The sequence below is a fragment of the Macaca nemestrina genome, chromosome 2 (assembly GCF_043159975.1).
Source record: "Macaca nemestrina isolate mMacNem1 chromosome 2, mMacNem.hap1, whole genome shotgun sequence".
In the NCBI taxonomy this organism is placed as follows: domain Eukaryota; kingdom Metazoa; phylum Chordata; class Mammalia; order Primates; family Cercopithecidae; genus Macaca; species Macaca nemestrina.
The window spans coordinates 183757172-183775546 of NC_092126.1; the positions used below are offsets into that span (position 1 = coordinate 183757172).

General features: G+C 39.0%; 2 protein-coding genes across 8 annotated transcripts in view; one reads left to right on the plus strand and one right to left on the minus strand.

The window, feature by feature from the left end:
- Positions 1 to 18375, minus strand: part of LOC105477475 (cms1 ribosomal small subunit homolog) — a 369751-nt gene that overhangs the window by 252730 nt on the left and 98646 nt on the right. The window lies entirely within an intron of this gene.
- The window catches only part of LOC105477476 (filamin A interacting protein 1 like), a 297624-nt gene that overhangs the window by 189471 nt on the left and 89778 nt on the right, over positions 1 to 18375 (plus strand). For 2 of the 3 annotated variants that reach the window (XM_011733987.3, XM_024791455.2), the window contains 3 exons: positions 1439 to 1700; positions 2443 to 2616; positions 8205 to 8383. In XM_011733987.3, the coding sequence (XP_011732289.2) occupies positions 1449 to 1700; positions 2443 to 2616; positions 8205 to 8383 (605 nt within the window). In that variant the 5' untranslated portion in view covers positions 1439 to 1448. Of the gene's footprint in view, positions 1 to 1438; positions 1701 to 2442; positions 2617 to 8204; positions 8384 to 18375 lie in introns of those variants that run through there. The other variant, XM_011733988.3, reaches the window with a different exon arrangement.

Below are 18375 nucleotides of genomic sequence, written 5' to 3' on the forward strand. Positions count from 1 at the left end.
AAATGAACAAGTAAATGATGTACTATATAATGAAATACTCTTACAGCAATCAAAATACATAAACTACAGTAAAATGGAACAAGGAAGAATCTCAAAAATATAATCTAGGATGAAAAAGCAAGTTTTAGAAAGATACATTCAATATGCTGTTTACAAATAAGGTTTGAAAACATGCAATACTATACATTGTTCAGCAATATATACACGCTTTTAAAAAGTATGAAACATGCAGGGGGATGATAAATACCAAATTCAAGAGTACATGGTTACTTCTGGAGTGGGAAGGGAGGAGAACGGGTTTCAGAAGAGATACATACGTTATAATACATCTATAATACAGTACTTAAAAACTGTTTTCTAATATATAGTAAATTATTAAAATTTTATAAATTTGTGTGGTAGCATGTAGCAGTTCGTTATAGTTCTACACTTTTCTGGACACTTGAGTTTTTCAGATTTTTAAAGAAATACTACAAACTAAAAGGAAGGTACTGGCGATGGTGAAAGTTTCATGATTTGTAAGGACAAAGAGTAAAATTAATAATCTGCTTATATGCCACGGAGTCAATTATAAGTTCAACTGATATTTTCTCTTCTAGTTAGAAACCTCAACAGTGGAAGAATTTTTCTTCCTATTATAAATTCATTTGGTTGATTATATAATCAGATGCGGAGCTAATGTGTCCTTTAAATATTAATTTATTTTATATTGTTTCCAGAATGGCCAACTACATTAGGTAGCAGTGTCTCTGCTTTGAAGATGAGGGTCCTAAATATAAGCCCTTAGCTTACCCAAGGACAGATCTAGAATTTTAGAAGAATGTCAGGAATACAGGAATATAGCCAGGGACCAAGCCTTCATTCCTTTAATACTAGACTTGGCCTTCAAAACAAAGTAACGCAGTAATTCTGTAGCAGTAATCCTGCCATTTCTGTCCTAATGCACTTTTAAAGGCTAACAAATTTTAAAAACAAAACAAAAAACCCCATAAAAACCCCCAACAATTTTTAAAGGAAATACTATAAAGTAAATCTGAAGAAAGTCAGAAGAATTAGCAAAGTCACCATTTTACAATATTATAATTATGTTAAGTACATCTTAAGCAAGCACTTAGGCCATGGTTGGAGGTCTGACCTGGGTTCCGGAGGTGGAATGCTCGGGGGATGAAGTTCAAACACGGCCTGTTTACCCACAGACATAAGTGGCCTTAATCAAAGCAGAACACATTTTTTAAAATGTTTGCTTTAAAAGCAAAAGTGTAAATAAGACTGTGATTTATGAATCTGCTAATACCCTTCTCTGCTGTAGACATCAAAAAAATTGAGTTTGGGGCTGTGGTAAATATAACAAGAATGCAGACTTGTTAAAGCAGTAATAGGTACTCTTATTAAAACCCCATTTCCATTAAGCGTTACAAATTGTCTTCCCTCCTTCCAGGCTTTACAGAATGCGTTCCAGAGGCAGTGACACCGAGGGCTCAACCCACAAGAAATTTCCAAGACATACTAAAGGCCACAGTTTCCAAGGGCCTCAAAACATGAAGCACAGACAGCAAGACAAAGACCCCCCCAGTGAGTCGGATGTAATAGTTCCATGTCCCAAGGCAGAGAAGCCACACAGTGGTAATGGCCACCAAGCAGAAGACCTATCAAGAGATGACCTGTTATTTCTCCTCAGCATTCTGGAGGGAGAACTGCAGGTCAGCTGGGTTGTAGTTATCCCCATCATGCTTCAAACAGAAGGCTGCTTGTGAATTTGGTGTTCCTGCTGCCTCAGAAATAGATATCTGTGGTTCATCTGTGGTTCGTACGTGTGTGTACACAAAAGCAAAGCATAAGTACATATACAAATAATTCTCCTCTGCCAACTCAAAGTGCAGTTAATCCCATCTAAAGGGGCTGTCACGATGACATGTGATTGGCGTACAGGTTGTGAAAGGTCACGCCCTCTGCCCATGCTGCTCAGAAGCTTCAGTGCACGTGCATGCATCAACAGCAACAATGCCAGATGACTTCGGGATTGGTTTAAGCAATAGGTGCTTTCGTACCCCAAGTGAACTGGCTCCTAGACTTGCCCTGGCATTATTAACCTACATGAAAATCTAAAAACAGCTGATACACATATAGGAGAATTTTACTTCCTACCCCCTGAAAATCCAAATGCTAGTACATTGACGGATATCATGATAGCTGCATCAAACACAATAAAAAAATGTAGTCCTCCAATGTTGTATAGTAATCACTTTTTAAAACATTGTGTTATTAGACTACAAGAAGGATGAAGGGATATAGTTTTGATACTTTTTACAGAAGTGTCAAAATGAAATATGATTCATTTATATTTGAAAGAGAAGAGAAAGCACTGCCAGCTATCACAAAAATCACTTGCTGAGACCGCTAGTAGAGACAGCAGGCTTTCTGAAATACTTTTTGTTCCTACAGGCTCGAGATGAGGTCATAGGCATTTTAAAGGCTGAAAAAATGGACCTGGCTTTGCTGGAAGCTCAGTATGGGTTTGTCACTCCAAAAAAGGTGTTAGAGGCTCTCCAGAGAGATGCTTTTCAAGCGAAATCTGCCCCTTGGCAGGAGGACATCTATGAGAAACCAATGAATGAGGTATGTACCACATCAGGGGTGTGTACCTGGGAGGCAGCCAAGCACTAGCCCTGCAGATGAGCACGATCTGTAACTCCTCTTTGATTCCTTACAGTTTTACTTTCTAACGCACTTAAAGCCTACACAAAATAGAGAAATACAACAAGTTCAACAGGAAAGTTGAAAAGAATGAATCATAGACAGGATGCATTCACTAGGTTTGTTTCTTGAATTCAACAAAAATCTACCAAATGCCAGAGAATGCTCCCCCCTTCACATGCATGTGCAGACACACACACACACAGACACACAACCACACACATGCACACACATACATGTGCACACACAAACAGACACACACACCCTCTGGGAACTTGCAGGGTACCCAGGCTGTAATAAAAAACAGATAAAGTTCAACCATAGAGGTTAATTTTTTGAAAACGCTGAGGTATTATGTCATAGAAATTTTGAGCATGAATGGAAATAATCTGAAGAACTGTCCAAGAAATAGAGGTTTTAAAAACATATATTTTAGATGAGTGCATACCTTCTTTTTCCTTCAAAGTTTAATGACAGCAAAGACCTTTCCCCCACCAAGTGTGCCTAGCAATTACAATCGCAAAGGTGGGCAGTCCCAACACGGCCACCACTGGGGAAAAGGCAGTACTGCTTGCTCTTTCACTTGCTGACATTCTGAAACCCTTTGGAATTATTATTTTATTCTTCTATTTTCCTCTGAGAACTTCATGGAAAATTTCATAATTTTTCATTTTTATAGAAAAGAAAGAACTAGGAACATGAGTTGAGGCTGGAGAGTGAAAGCAAGTTTCAGACAAATTTCCCTCAAATAAACTCAAATAAACTGGCAACCTACCTCAGGACTGACCTCTAATGTCCTTGCTATTCTCGTCTTTGGTGTCTCATGAGAGAAGAGACTACTGTCTTGCCAAATAGTGAAGGAGTTTGGTCATATGGATCTGCTTCTCTAAGGGGTAAGGATGAGACCACCCAAAGTCTGTTGACTTGCACTTTAATCCAAATTTTAAACAAAAGGAACCAGAGCTGCATTCAAGTGAATACTGTTAAAACTGTAAACTGGCTCCCAACATATTAACTATGAAACAGTGTCAGGCACAAATTCCCCAGCCCCTGTGAGCTCAAATGCAAATTAATGATCTCTGAACATAACCCTAACAAAACTCTATAAATGGCATAACCCCTCAACACTTAAGTGTGAAATGAAACAGTTTGATTCCAAACTTATGTTGAAATCAGTGGAAAAAACTTTAATTACAAAATAATTCTATTGTGCACATGCAAAACTGGAAATATCCCCTTTCTACAAATGCTTGCAATCCTAGCTCTGTAATGTGCCCCTGAAAATGACCCACAATCTGGCCCTGCTTTACAAGTCCAACCTTTTTTGATTACTCCTCCAACAGACAGCCCTATACACATACATCTCTCACATTCCCACCTCCATAATTTATCAATTTTCCTCTCTTTCCTCTACTTCCCCCTTATGGATTTCTCTTTCCTCAGCTATCAGTTTATGCAATTCCTTGAAGCCAAAATAACTCCACACACACAACTCAGTTGTCTATCCTTTTCCTCGGTCTAGGAAGTACTAGGTGAGAGGGGAATGCCTAGAAAATAAACAGTAAAGGGGAATTCTGCCTAGGATTTTCCTAAATAGGGCGGAAGAAAATAAAGGGAGAGAGGGCAGTGTTCCCGCTGAGACCAGCTGTGACTGTACCCTAATTACATGAGAATAAGCATCTTGCATGCTAAAGTTATTCTTCTTTTGCATTCCCCCATCTTGAAGTGTTAACAGCCCCTTCACCGTTTTATTTTCCTCATAATGTTCTTTTTGAAAAATCTAAAAAATCTCAATCATGTCTAGGGTAAACTAGAGGTGATTTATCTAATTCTTAAGGCAAAATAATTTAGAAGAACAAACTGCTCTTAGTTACATGACACGACAGGAACACTGACTTAAGATGAAAAACTGGTGGAAGCCTGTGAGCTGGAACATGGCTGGGGCTGGGGCTAGGAGCAGAGGTGTGGTCAAGAGGGAGGGAAGAGTCAAGGACTCAGTCCACAAGAGTTTCGACTTCCTATTCCTTTCCAGCCTAGGGTTCTATAACAGAATTTACCTTAAAAAAATTAATAGCCTAAGGTATTCTTAGTTCTTCCAAAAAATATGTTACAGAAAATATGGGCCAGGCACGTGGCTCAGGCCTGTAATCCCAGCACTTTGGGAGGCTGAGGCAGGTGGATCACCTGTGGTTGGGAATTTGAGATCAGCCTGACCAACATGAAGAAAGCCCATTTCTACTAAAAATACAAAATTATCCAGGCGTGGTGGCACATGCCTGGAATCCCAGCTACTTGGGAGGCTGAGGCAGGAGAATCACTTGAACCCAGGAGGCGGAGATTGCGACGAGCCGAGATCAAGCCACTGCACTTCAGCCTGGACAACAAGAGTGAAACTCCGTCTCAAAAAAAAAAAAAAAATATATATATATATATATATATATATATAAAAACAACATTTTGGATTTACCAAGGCACTATAATAAAAGAGTCTCAGTATTACTAGCATAACCTAGGGCAAATCTTAAAATACTTACTTTAAGCAATGGTATAATTAAACTTTTAAGTTTAATTTCATTCATCTAGTTAGTTAATATGCATTGAAAAGCTCATGTATAGGAAAAGTTTTGGTGAAAGAGGAAAAAAGGTTTCCAGGTCTTGGCATTGAAAAAGTAGTCTTGAAGCACCATGGTGAGTTCTAAGAATTGCCTGAAGTCCAGTGTGGCTGAAAGTTGGGTAGGATCGGTGGGAAGATATGGAGTGAAGACGGGGCCAAGGTGGCAGGAGGTTCAGATGGTGAAGGGTCTTTTGGCCTTGAACAGGAGAGTGAAGTCCCACTGGTGAAAAATCATGCTGTCAGTGATGAGGACAGACTGCAAGGAGGTGAGGCTAGAGGAAGGGAGACCACTTAAGGGGTCACAGAATAAATGAAGGGCACTGATTCCTTCTAGCCTTCCTTCCCATTCCCTTCAAACAACCACCAACATATACAGGGAAAAAAAAACACAATGGAAAGCAAGAGTGGGTTAAATAAACCTTCTATTTTCTCTCTTTGGTTTGAATAAAGTTTAATATACATATCTTGACAATTACAACAAGCTTTCCAAGGAAATACTGTTTTTGGATTTAGAAAAGCCTCTTTTAGTAATTCATTTATGCTTTACTGAATACCTACTATAATTATTCATATATTAATTCTAAGGTCAATCTTGTGACAAATTAAATTGAATGTATTTTCTAAGTCAACTAATAACTTCCCTAAAGTAAAGCTGATCCTATCACTATTTCACTCTCAAATTGCAAAAGGAGTTGATTTGAATTTTCCTTACAATGGACTCTAATGTTTGGGCAACTGAAGATAAAATTTTCAGAGGGCTGCAGTGGTTGGAGACACACTTCCATGACAATCAATACAAGAGCCCCCCTCTCAGAAGATGCCTCTGCCAGCAGGCAATACAACATAGCAGTGTCAGCTTTCACAAAAGGACTGGCTACATTTATTAAAAATCATCAACAGTAGTGTGGCATAATCACGTATTTTGTGAATTTAAGCATTTAGAAGTCAGAGAGAAACGATTGGGTCCTATATGCTGGGACACCTCAGTTGTATTCTTTTTCTGAAATGATTAGGTCATTTTGTGCCCCAGATTTCTAGTCAAGTACATTTCTAGTCAAACACATGCTCTTTAGGATACACAACTTAAATTGGTTTTAAATTCACACTGAGTCACACATTCTAAATCTTTTATGACAAATGCAAACTGTAAAAATCAATCAACATTATCAGTTACTGCATCTATATTAATCTAGAAAGTCGGGTGTTTTCAAAACCAAGTTCTTAATAGATCTTAATTTATCACTAGCAAAAGATCCTGAGTTAGCTCTTGCCAACATGTTTTTCTGGTGGCAGCTTACCCTGTGCCAGACAAAAATGGAGCTCAAGGCCAGGAGCTGATAAACCAGCCCAATGAGCCTGGCTGTCTAACTCCATCTGACTGTGATGCTTTTGGCCGCTGGCATGTTCTTTACTGCCTGGTTCTTCATTTATGAGGTCACCTCCATCTCCACCAAGCGCACCTGGGATATCTGCCACGCGCTTCTCATGTCCTCGGTGGTCTCACTCTTCCTGGTTATGGAGTCCTGTGCACCTGGGATATCTGCCACGCGCTCCTCATGTCCTTGGGGGTCTCACTCTTCCTAGGCTATGGAGTCCTGTCCTGCTGCTGTGGCTAAGCATCCATGGATAAGCTCCTAAGGGTATCAACTGGACAGCTTCTCTGAATCCCTACTTTTGCTAATCAAAAAAAAATTTTTTAAACTACTGCTGGAAGTGTCCCACATGCTGCTCACAATAAAGGCAGATGCATAACAAAAATAAATAAATAAATAAATAAATAAATCCCAGTTTCCTTGCTTGCTTGTTTTGTTTTCAATCTGTAAACGGGGCACCTCTTATAAGCAAGGCACTCTGTTAGACACCAAGGATTAAAAATAAAATAAATAAATACAAAGGATGTAGGCCCTGCTTTCAGGGAGTTCACAGTCTAGCAGGGGAGACAAACACGTATATCAGGCACAGAGGCACAGGTTGATCATTTTGTAAAAAAGATGTAAGTATGGTGCTGTGAAAATCAGAAAAGACTTAGTGCTTACATTTGGTGACATTCACACTACACCAACGCATAACAGATTATCTATCCATATATCTATTTTAATGGAAATACTTTGATGTATAATAAAATGAAAATCATGAGCATGTCCTGGCAGAGCGATACAAGAGGCATATACTGGTAGAGAGAACTATAGGGTGGGCTGGGGCAGAAAGATCAGCTAGGGCAGCTGCGAATCCAACACTGTGCAAGGATTCTCTAACTTCCTGCCATTCCTTTAATGTAGCTCCTCGGGACAGAGACATAAGAGTGCCAGAAAGAGGTTATGTGGAAATTGTTGATACCCACAGGGACACAGATTATTCTCTCAAGAAAAATTTGATTACAATAAAAAGACTACATTTATGTTGAAATGCACCCAAAAGTATCAATTAAAAGAGAATAAACACTAAACAAGGAGATAAAAAACCCATTGCTGGCCAGGCGCTGTGGCTCCCATGGCTCACGCCTGTAATCCCAACACTTTGGGAGGCCGAAGCAGGCAGATCACCTGAGGTCACGAGTTCAAGACCAGCCTGACCAATGTGGAGAAACCCTGTCTCTACTAAAAATACAAAAAAAAAAATTAGCTGGGCATGGTGGTGCATGGCTGTAATCCCAGCTACTTGGGAGGCTGAGGCAGAAGGATCGCCTAAACCCGGGAGGCGGAGGTTGCAGTGAGTCAAGATCGCACCATTGCACTCCAGCCTGGGCAACAAGAGTGAAACTGTTTCAAAACAAACAAACGAAAAAACAGAAAAACCCATTGCTGAATTAATCAAAACAGGGACATTTCTAAAAGACTGAAAGATGGCTGTATATAAACAATTTGTTAACAGGCTATAAATGTGTTTTCTTTCGTAGTTGGACAAAGTTGTGGAAAAACATAAAGAATCTTACAGACGAATCCTGGGACAGCTTTTAGTGGTAGAAAAATCCCATAGGCAAACCATATTGGAGTTGGAGGAAGAAAAGAGAAAACATAAAGAATATATGGAGAAGAGTGATGAATTCATATGCTTACTAGAACAGGAATGTGAAAGGTAAGGCTGCTTTGGACAAAACAGTGTCCCATTCTGCAATCTATGAGCTGGCCACTGTACCAGGTGTCAGGGATACAAAGGTAAATATGATACAGTCTCTGTTCTCAAAGATCTCATAGTCCAGGGTGAGGAAAAGGATATGTTTGAAGACATTATCAGTACAACGTATGGGTAACCAGATGTGTGATAAGGACTGTGGAACCATAAATGTTGGGCCCCTAACTCTTGAAGGGAGTGCCCTGTGAAGGCTGCAAAGACCATGCAATAGGGATCTAGTCCCTAGGCAAACAAGAATGGAAACTATATTCATGGGAAGGGGTGAAATAAGTATGTTAGTATAGAAGTGGGAAAAGAACCTGCATTTTGAGGGAACTCAAGCTTTTCACATGGCTACAGCAAAGGGCATGATTGTAGGATGAGAAAAGGAAAGGCTTGCCTTGAGCAGCTGGACTTTATACTGTTGGCCTGAAGGAGCAAATGGAAAATTGTGAAAGGGAAAATAAGAGATCAGTTACGCTTTCCTAAAGAACAGTTAAGGGAACATGGAGGAACAACTGGAGGAGCTTTAGACTGGGCACAGGAAACTCACATAGGAGGCAAATATCCAGATGAGAAAGACAAGGGGATGTGTTCCAATGGCCATGAGGTTAGGAGGGGGTGTGCGCAGAACTACTTATGATGTTTAGTCAATATGAATTAGTGACTGGTTAGACTGGAGAGAAGAGCAAGGGAAACAAGGAGCTACTGAGACGCACTCCTGGCTATTCAGGAACATATGAAATACAGGAATGGGGCACAGTTTTCTGTATTGCAGGATTTTGATCAGGCAGGATGGTTTATACTTGGTGAGTGGGTAGGAGATGAGTCCTGGTTTAGTCCTTGAGTGTAAGGTACCTTGGTATATTACAGTATCTGGTGTAAAGAATAATATGTATAAAGTCAATCCATGGTCAGAAATAAAAGGTCTGTAAAAGGATGGGCTGGTGATATGGATCCGCAGTAGGTGATAGGTGAAACTGTGGGTGTTGATGTGGTGAGAAGAGAGAATGTTGAAAGGGAACCTTAGAATACCTCAAGGCTTGGCAGTTTTCTGGAAGAAAAAGGGGTTGAAAATGGAAGCTGAAAAAAAAAATGGTGGAAGCTTAGAAGAACCAGAAGACTAAAGAAGGCAATGAAATGAAGCAAGCAAAGACTTTAAAAAGAGAGTGAACAGTCAAATAGCACCACATAATGCAGAAAAGAATGAAATGTCCCAGGATTTGGCAATGAAGAAGATACTGAGGAACTTAATGAGCCATTTCAATAAAGCGGTAAGGGCAGAAGCCAAATTGCAATGCTTTGAAAAACAAAATAAGAAACAAGAATGTAGAAACTTAAAATGTGAACTAGTATTTTGAGAAGTACGGCTGAAAAAAAGGAGAGTTTGGTTGGTAAGTATTTTCTAATCATATGTAGGGTAGATTATTTTGTTCTACTTTGACCCTCTATTCTGAACCACTGTAGACAGTATAAGCATCCATATGAAATTGAAAGGACAATTAACCCTCTCTATTGATACTGAAAAAATGGAAAGTAACCAATCTCAAATGGCTTATTCAACTACTTCCAATTCATACTTCAGCTAGGGAACTTAAGTTAGTTACCTCAATATCCAGGCTAATAGCAAACTTTCATTTATTTTCCACATACTTTATGGTAGACATTTGTTCAGAGTGCCAGAGAAACCATGGCACTTATACTCACTCTATTTTTTCCAGGAGGTTTATTTTTCACTACATGGCAGAGAGGGGGCAGGGGAAAGGTCTTAATAACTTGCTCCTCATGAACTCTGAAATATCTACAGGGGCAGATTAAAGGAGCACAAGAAATCTGACACCAAAGAAAGATTTGACTCAGACATTACAATATAAGATTTGTTATTCAATGAGACAATGTTATATTAAACGTTATTTTGAACCTCTGTGGTTTGGCACTAGTGGCCTCATTTGGCCGCCATACTTATTTGGCACTAACTTGCTGAACACAGATACTTTCTTTCATCTTTCATTATTATGAACATTTACTGACCACGGTCAGAGTGTTGCCTGGCATAGAACAAAGAGGTACAGGCTGTCCCTGCCCAGGGGGCTTACCACATTAATGAAAAGGCAAGATGATACAGATTTATGGTGGGAATGTGAAGGGCTATTGGAGGAGAGTTCTGATATTCACTGTGTATCTCTACTATCTTCTGGAGGAAGGCTGGGAGGGGGCTATCCTGAAGTTATACTGGAATGTTGGGAGGCAGATGGCAAAGATTATTTAAACCAAGAGAGCAAGGAGGAACAACACTGATAAATGGGAACAAAAGATCAGTGGGAATAAAGGCCATGGGCTGGAGGAAAAGAAAAATTGTGAGAAAAATATAAAGTGTATACCACTGAATCGATATATGAAGAATATATTTCTAAATATATAAAATGAATTTAAGAGAAAGAATTTAAGAGATTTGCTTTATAGGATATAAAGTTTCCTTTATAGGATTCTTTGCCTTGAAGAATAATTAAAATGAACATGCAATTAACAAGAAGTAGGAAAAAGTGTCTATCACTCTCTGTTTAGCCATTCCAGAAGATATGAGAATATTCATCTGTTTCTATATGCCAAGGAACAGCTTCCAGATGGAATTCTTTGAATGTGACAATATTAAATTTATTCTCAACTCACTTGATGCAAATGTGACTTCCCTTGCTTTGCCTGAACAACATCACAATTCCCGTATCTTGGTACTGTGGGCCCATTCACACCCACCCTTCCTGCTCTCCTGCCTTCTGCTGGGAGACTGCAGGCCTCATAAGGCATAACTGACTTCTACCTGCTTTAAAGCCATGTGCATCAAAGTAGTATTAAATGAATACTATCTAACGAAACAGGAAGTGGGAGAAACTAATGACTTCAGGTAAATAAATGCTCAGAGGAGGTGCTTACACACAAGACTGTGAAATACCTGTAGCGTGCCTTGCTTTCAAGTGACATGGCAAAACACACCATGATTGAGTCCTTCCAACTTCACTGAGAGTGCTTTCTCTCAAGCACACAGCTGCCTAGCACAAAAGTGAGGCTAACTTATCCTGAAGGGTCAAAAAACAATGTTTACTTCCTTCCTCAAACAAAGTGTTGTAAACCACTCCCAAAGTAGCAACCCTCCCAGCAGTGAAACAAAGATATCATAACCCCAGTAAAAGGGAGGTTGGTTGAAAACAGATACAAAGGGCTATCTGGTTGAAACTCTGAAATAAACACGGTAAAGGTTTTGTGCTCACATTCTGTTGGTTTGTATCTACCTGCAAATAATACAAAAATTAAGAAATACATGATTGAGGTAGTTAATGAGACCTCAGAGGATGTAATAATGGATTTCAAATTAAGGTTCAATTTCTGTGTTTTCTTTGGAGAATTTGTTTTATGTGGAAAACCCTAAAGGAGACTGATGTCACACATTGAGCTCAGGCCAAAATGTTTGCCAAGTGATGTCGCTGTCGTAATCAGTAAGCAATTGGCTTTCCCACTGAGGGTGGGTGGGGGCAGGGATCCGCTCAGGAAAGCCTGTTCCCAAGCATGTTAATGCAAAGTTTCCTTAGCTGTAATCTGTGCGGTTTGGTCTGTCCATATGGTAATATTCTATCCACGTTTCATGACAGCTTTCACTGACCAGCTCCAACATGTGGATACTTGTGTCACCAATGACCTGAATTATGTACTTGGCTGAATTACAGGTGGAGTCTATGTAAAAGGTTTTTTACACAAAAGCAATGCCAATAATTTTTGGCCTTTCTGTATGGCTTCACAGGAAAGCCAAAACAAAAGTCACTTTTAGTCAATGTAATTTTGCAAAATTTTCCCATAAGTGAAATGCCAATTTTGCCTGTACTTTCAAAAAAGCTTGCATATTTTTTTTTCTTTTTCAGTTTCAATGGAGGAAAAGGCTCTGAAGGAAAAAAAAAAAAAAAAGTTGTTTTTTTTTTTAAACCATGCATTCTTTCTTAGAATACTAAAACAAACTATGTATGCTACCCATATATGTTGCTGCATTTCTGGTCTTGAAACAACAACTAAAGCAGGAAACAAATATTGTTATGACAGCTCTGTATAAAACTGTGGCTTCAACCATGGATTTTGTTAAAGCCTTAAATCACTTTTCATAAAATCTTGGCCAAGTAGGTTAGCACTGATAGTTCAACTTTGTAAATCAGAAGTTCAAATGGTAGCTTCTCAAAAGCCACAAAGAAAGGAGTCAAGGTAGAATTAATCTATTGTTCCTTTTTCTGTCCAAGTTTGACTGGATTGAACAGTGGTGCAGAGGCCTTAGAGCCCTTTAGAGGAAAGTCACCAGGGGTCCAGCTTCAAGTGTTGTTGCCTTGACCACACCCTGGGAAGTTCTTTGCTGTTAAGTTTTAATGAAGAACAAAGCACTTCCATCTCTCCCTTTGTCTGAAACAACTTTATAAACAAGTATTTTCACCATCAATCCTTTTCTATTATGACAGGCCTATTTTTCCAGACTGCCATCAGACAAGGTGACTAAAACACTGCTTGAGCCATATTTGACCCTACTGTTAACTGAGTAAATCAGACCACTTTTAAAGGCTTCTCTCAAAAACATCAAATTTTCTTTCTAGAGGATTTGGATACTCCTTTGAAATACGTAAATGAATGAGTTAATTTCTCCAATTTTTAGGTTAAACTCATTAGTTTGGAGCTAGTGCTACTTGCCATTCATTAACTGAAACAAAATAAAACAAAACAAAAACAATAATTGATTAAATATATATGTCTACTGCAAGCCAGGTCCCATACTAGATACTGGGCGAATAAGGTAGATATAGTCCTCACCTACATACAATCCTGAATATTTGTTCATTATGTAAAACAAAGACACCACTGCCGGCTTTAAGACCTGATACTGATTCTTCTAAGGCATTACGAGTTCATGACGGGTAGAAAAAAAGGCACCACTATGGTAAACTAATGTAATAACATTAATGCTCATGAAGACAGAACATTCAGGAGAAATCAATAAACACATTAAACTAAAGTACTTTACTAGAGAATTCAATATCGTGCCATTAAGATTTTCAGCTTCTTGGGTCTTAAATCTCAGCTTTTAAGGATATCCCACAAAGCAATACACAGTGGGTACAAAGCTTTAAAAAAAATAAAGTCTACTTAAAAAAATATTTTGAAAGCCAGCAGTTTTAAATTTTCATACACACTAAACTATTGTTGTAGAATACATTGTACTCAAATGCAATCATTTCCTTTCAGTTTTTTTGGCAAGGAGTTATTTGTATTACATATTCTCAAGACTATGTCTTGCAAGCATTGAAATGGATGCCAGATCTCCACTTGACCTTTGTCATGGGTATCTAGTTCTTTACCAGAACAAAATGGAGATCCACCACAAACACATATTTTGTTATTGTAATTCTATACAGAATTACAACACGATCAGCCTTGTGGGATACATGCTAGACCTAACACAGGATCTAAAAAGGGATGCAGAGAGATTAATTACCTCATGTGGGTACTAAAAAACCATTTAGGATGGTACATGATGACTTAACTTTCAACAGATGTCACAAAACCATACTCTTAAAACTGCACAATTCAGCGGTTTCCATACAATGCCTTTTAATTTCAGAGGTCAAAATTCACATAGAGTGACAATACTACCTGATTGCTTTTCCTACCCAGAAATTTAGTTTTTTGAACTAAATTTTATAAATAATTTTGAATGTGTATTTGAATGTACACGATAGTGAATTTATTGCTTACAAAAGAATACTATGAACGCTAAAAAGAAAACACTAACAAGCCTAGTGAGGGATGAACCGAGAGCTTAGAGATAGCGGGAGTCTGGTCTGCAGACCTGATCTGCAGCTATGTATAACTTTTGGCAAATTCCATTCCTAAAATCTTTAGTTTTCTTGTATATAAAACAAGGAGCCGGGCGCGGTGGCTCACGTCTGTAATCCCAGCACTTTGGGAGGCCAAGGCGGGGACATAATGGGGTCAGGAGTTCGAGACCAGCCTGGCCGAAATGATGAAACCCTGTCTCTACTAAAACTACAAAAATTAGCTGGGTGTGGTGCCGCACGCCTGTAATCCCAGCTACTCAGGAGGTTGAGGCAGGAGAATAACTTGAACCCGGGAGGCTGAGGTTGCAGTGAGCCGAGATCGCACCACTGCACTCCAGCCTGGGCAACAGAGCAAGACTCTGTCTCAAAACAAAACAAAACAACAAAAAAAACAAGGGCAGGCTATATGATTTCTGTGTCTCTTTCACACCTAAAAATTTGTGATTATGTGACTGTCATGAACAAGTACCTTTTACCTCAAGTCTAGGATTCTAACTCCACTACCAAAAGAGGTCAGTGAGAATGACAGTGACTACCACCAAAACTTTAAATCCAAATCTGTGTGTCCATTCTTAAAGGACATCTAGATTTCGGTATACCCTACTGCTTCCACATATTTGGAACTGAACCTAATATCACCTTTGCACATCGAAGTCTACTCACAACCTTTTTATTCCTGTTAATACAACCACCATGAATCAATCTATCAGATAACTATAAAAAATTATAGAAATCTCAGAAGTCAATAATTTAAGCTAGAAAAGACCTAGCAATGTAGACCAATGCTTTGATTTTTTGAATTGAGAAAAGTGAGGCCTATCAAGTCCAAGATAAAAAAAGTCACCAAATCTTCCAGCGAAATAGTTGCAGAGCCAGACCAGAAGCCAGTTCTCCTGACAATATATTTGATGCTATTCTCCCTAGAATCATTCCTAGGTACTCAAACCATGTGCTTGGTGTTACGGGAGGTCCAAGATAAATCTAATACACAACTAAAATACAGTTGAAAAGACAAGACGCTCAAAATAATCTGCAGATAATTTAGGAAGAATGCAGGTGTCCGTTCTGTGGCACAGACACCACTGTTGCAACACTGTGGAAGATCAGGCAAAAAGGAGATTAAAGACAGCAATTATCCAACAGCCCGCACAGCCCTAGGAGAATGCAGGACATACAGTAAATACTCTATAAATACATCTACTAACTGGCTGGTGGTTACTAGTTTAACAACCCTATAAAACAGGTAGCCAAAAACTGAATGTGGAAAGGCAACCTCAAACTTCTGTTCCATCTGGACTAAAAAATATAAAGAGGAAAAAGAGCCATTAAATCATATCAAAATGGAAATTTTTGCCTCATAAGTGAAAATCAAGGTGGGATATTAGAATTAAACTGTATCCTGAATTTGCAACTCACAGGTAAGCTTTCCTGGCAAGTGTATTAATTCCTCAGATGAGAAGATGAAGCCAAACAGCCTTGGCCAGCCATGAAGATGATGGCTGGCACAAGTGATGAGTGACTATCACTGAACAGAAAGGCCTTATGGAAGAGCATAGGGTATCAGAGTTAAAAGCATAGACTCGAGTTAGAACAACAAACATGGAGCATGGACCATAAAGCATGGTCCCATCCTCTCATCTGATCCTACTGGCTATTTGACCTTGGGCAAAGCCTTTAATCTTGTTAAGTCTCCAATTCACCATCTGTTTAAAAAATGATGGAGATCTCATAGGTTCTTGTGATTACTAATCATATAATGCACAGCAAGTGCTAAGTATGGTGTCTAGCACATACAAAGCACTCAGTGAGCATTAGCACTGTATTTGTCAGGGTCCCCCAGAGAAACAGAATATGTGTGTGTGTGTGTGTGTGTGAGTGTGTGTGTATAAACCATTATTATAAAGTATTGGCTCACATGATCCTGAAGGCTGGGCAGTCCCATGAGCTGCTGTCTACAAACTGGAGACTCAAGAAAGCCAGTCATGTAGCCGAAAGACCTGAAAGCTAGAAAGTCAATGGTATAGATTCTATTCCCAATCTAAAGCCCTGAGAATCAGTAGTGGCAAGAGGACAGAAGATTGATGTTCCAGCGCAATTAATCCAGTCAGTTAATTCAACCTGCCTTCAGTTTTCTGTTCCATTCTGGCTCTCAACAGATTGCAGGATGTCTACTCACACTGGGGAGGGCAGTCTACCAACTAAAATGCTAACCTCTTTGGAAACACTCTCACAGATACACCTCAAAATAATGTTTAACCAGCTATTCAGACATCCCATGGCCCAGTCAAGTTGACACATAAAATTAACCATTATACGTATCTTTCTTCAAATTTGCCTTTCTTCAAAGTAGTTTACTTACGTACTCTGCATGATACCAATGGGCACATTTTTTTGAATTGCCAAGAAAGCATTTAAGTAGACCCTATACTGGGTTCTAATAATGTGACAATTAATAAGAGCTTTCAAGGGGCATATTGTTTAGTGTAGGGGAGATAGACACAAAATCAAGTAAGTGCAATGCAAAGTTGCAGGCTAATGACAACAAAGGATACAGAGGAGGCACAAATAAGGGCTCATAACCAAGGCATGGTTGTATCCTATTTTCTTTAGTGTAGGAGAATTACTGAATGTCCTAATGATCTAACACTGTATAACACTGAGCTGGGCAAGACAGTGCTCTGTGAATTTTTTTTTTTTTTTTAACCATTAAGACTCATTTCTTCTTTTTGGTAAATCAATCTACTTAGAGAAACAGAAATGTTAGTTTGGTGGTTATTATGAAAAACGTAGCCTTCCAAATATGCGAAATCAAGACTGAACCAAAGTGAGGGTTTTTAAGTACATCCAAAGACTCCAGTGCTCCTCTGACTTGCCACTGTCAAAAATCCTCACACTAATTGCATCTTCTTGTCTAAAGTTATTGTGAAAAATCAAATATTCCCCACTCTAAGGCAAGTGGGCTTACTTTTGATATATTTTGTTACACAGCCCCTTCTACGGGACCAAGAACATGGGAGAGGTAAAACAAATATTTTTTTGAATGAGTGAATGAATGAAATGTAGGAAAAGTTGGCTACATTTTAATCTATTATTTTCCATTAATCTCTCATCATGAATTAGCTTCTGGATTCATTCCCTTTGGTTAGCATGGTCATGGGAGAATGGGATACAAGACAAGCCCATTTTGATGAGGAAAGCAGAATGAGCTTGAGAGCTACCCCCAAAAAGGCAGAAGTAAGAGTGTATGGTGCTCTTACCATGGAGCTAGAATAAAAAAATGATCCTAAAAGGGGATTTTAAGATTAAACACATCAGAGACAATAACTCATCACTAAAAGCAACTCACTCAACTCATACTTTGTAGTTTTTATATTCAATATTTTTTCACTAACAAAAACATCATGACCATTTTTCCAAATCACCAACTACTCTACATCACAATTAAAGTAGATGAATACTACTGTATCACACAGATGCATCACAACTTATGTAACAAATTCTCTATTGTGGGCATTTCTATTCCTCCTTTGTCACTATTATAAAGAACACTATCCTGAATGGCCTCATATTCCAATTAATTTTTATGCCTTTCTGATTATTGTTTTAGAATTCTTTTTTTTTTTTTTTTTTTGAGACGGAGCATCGCTCTGTCACCCAGGATGGAGTGCAGTGGCACGATCTCTGCTCACTGCAAGCTCCGCCTCCCAGCTTCACGCCATTCTTCTGCCTCAGCCTCCCAGGTAGCTGGGACTACAGGCGCCACCACCACGCCCGGCTAATTTTTGTATTTTTAGTAGAGACGGGGTTTCACTGTGTTAGCCAGGATGGTCTCGATCTCCTGACCTCGTGATCCGCCTGCGTCAGCCTCCCAAAGTGCTGGGATTACAGGCATGAGCCACTGTGCCTGGCCCTGTTTTAGAATTCTTATATATGAAATTGCTAAGTCAAAAGTTATGAACCTATTTAAGGATTATAAAACCTATAGCTAAACTGCCTGTTGTAAAAGATATTTATACCATTACTAACAATGAAGAAGAGAGCCAATTTCTTACTTTATAACTCTACCTGAGACTAATCTTGAATCTGACCTCAATT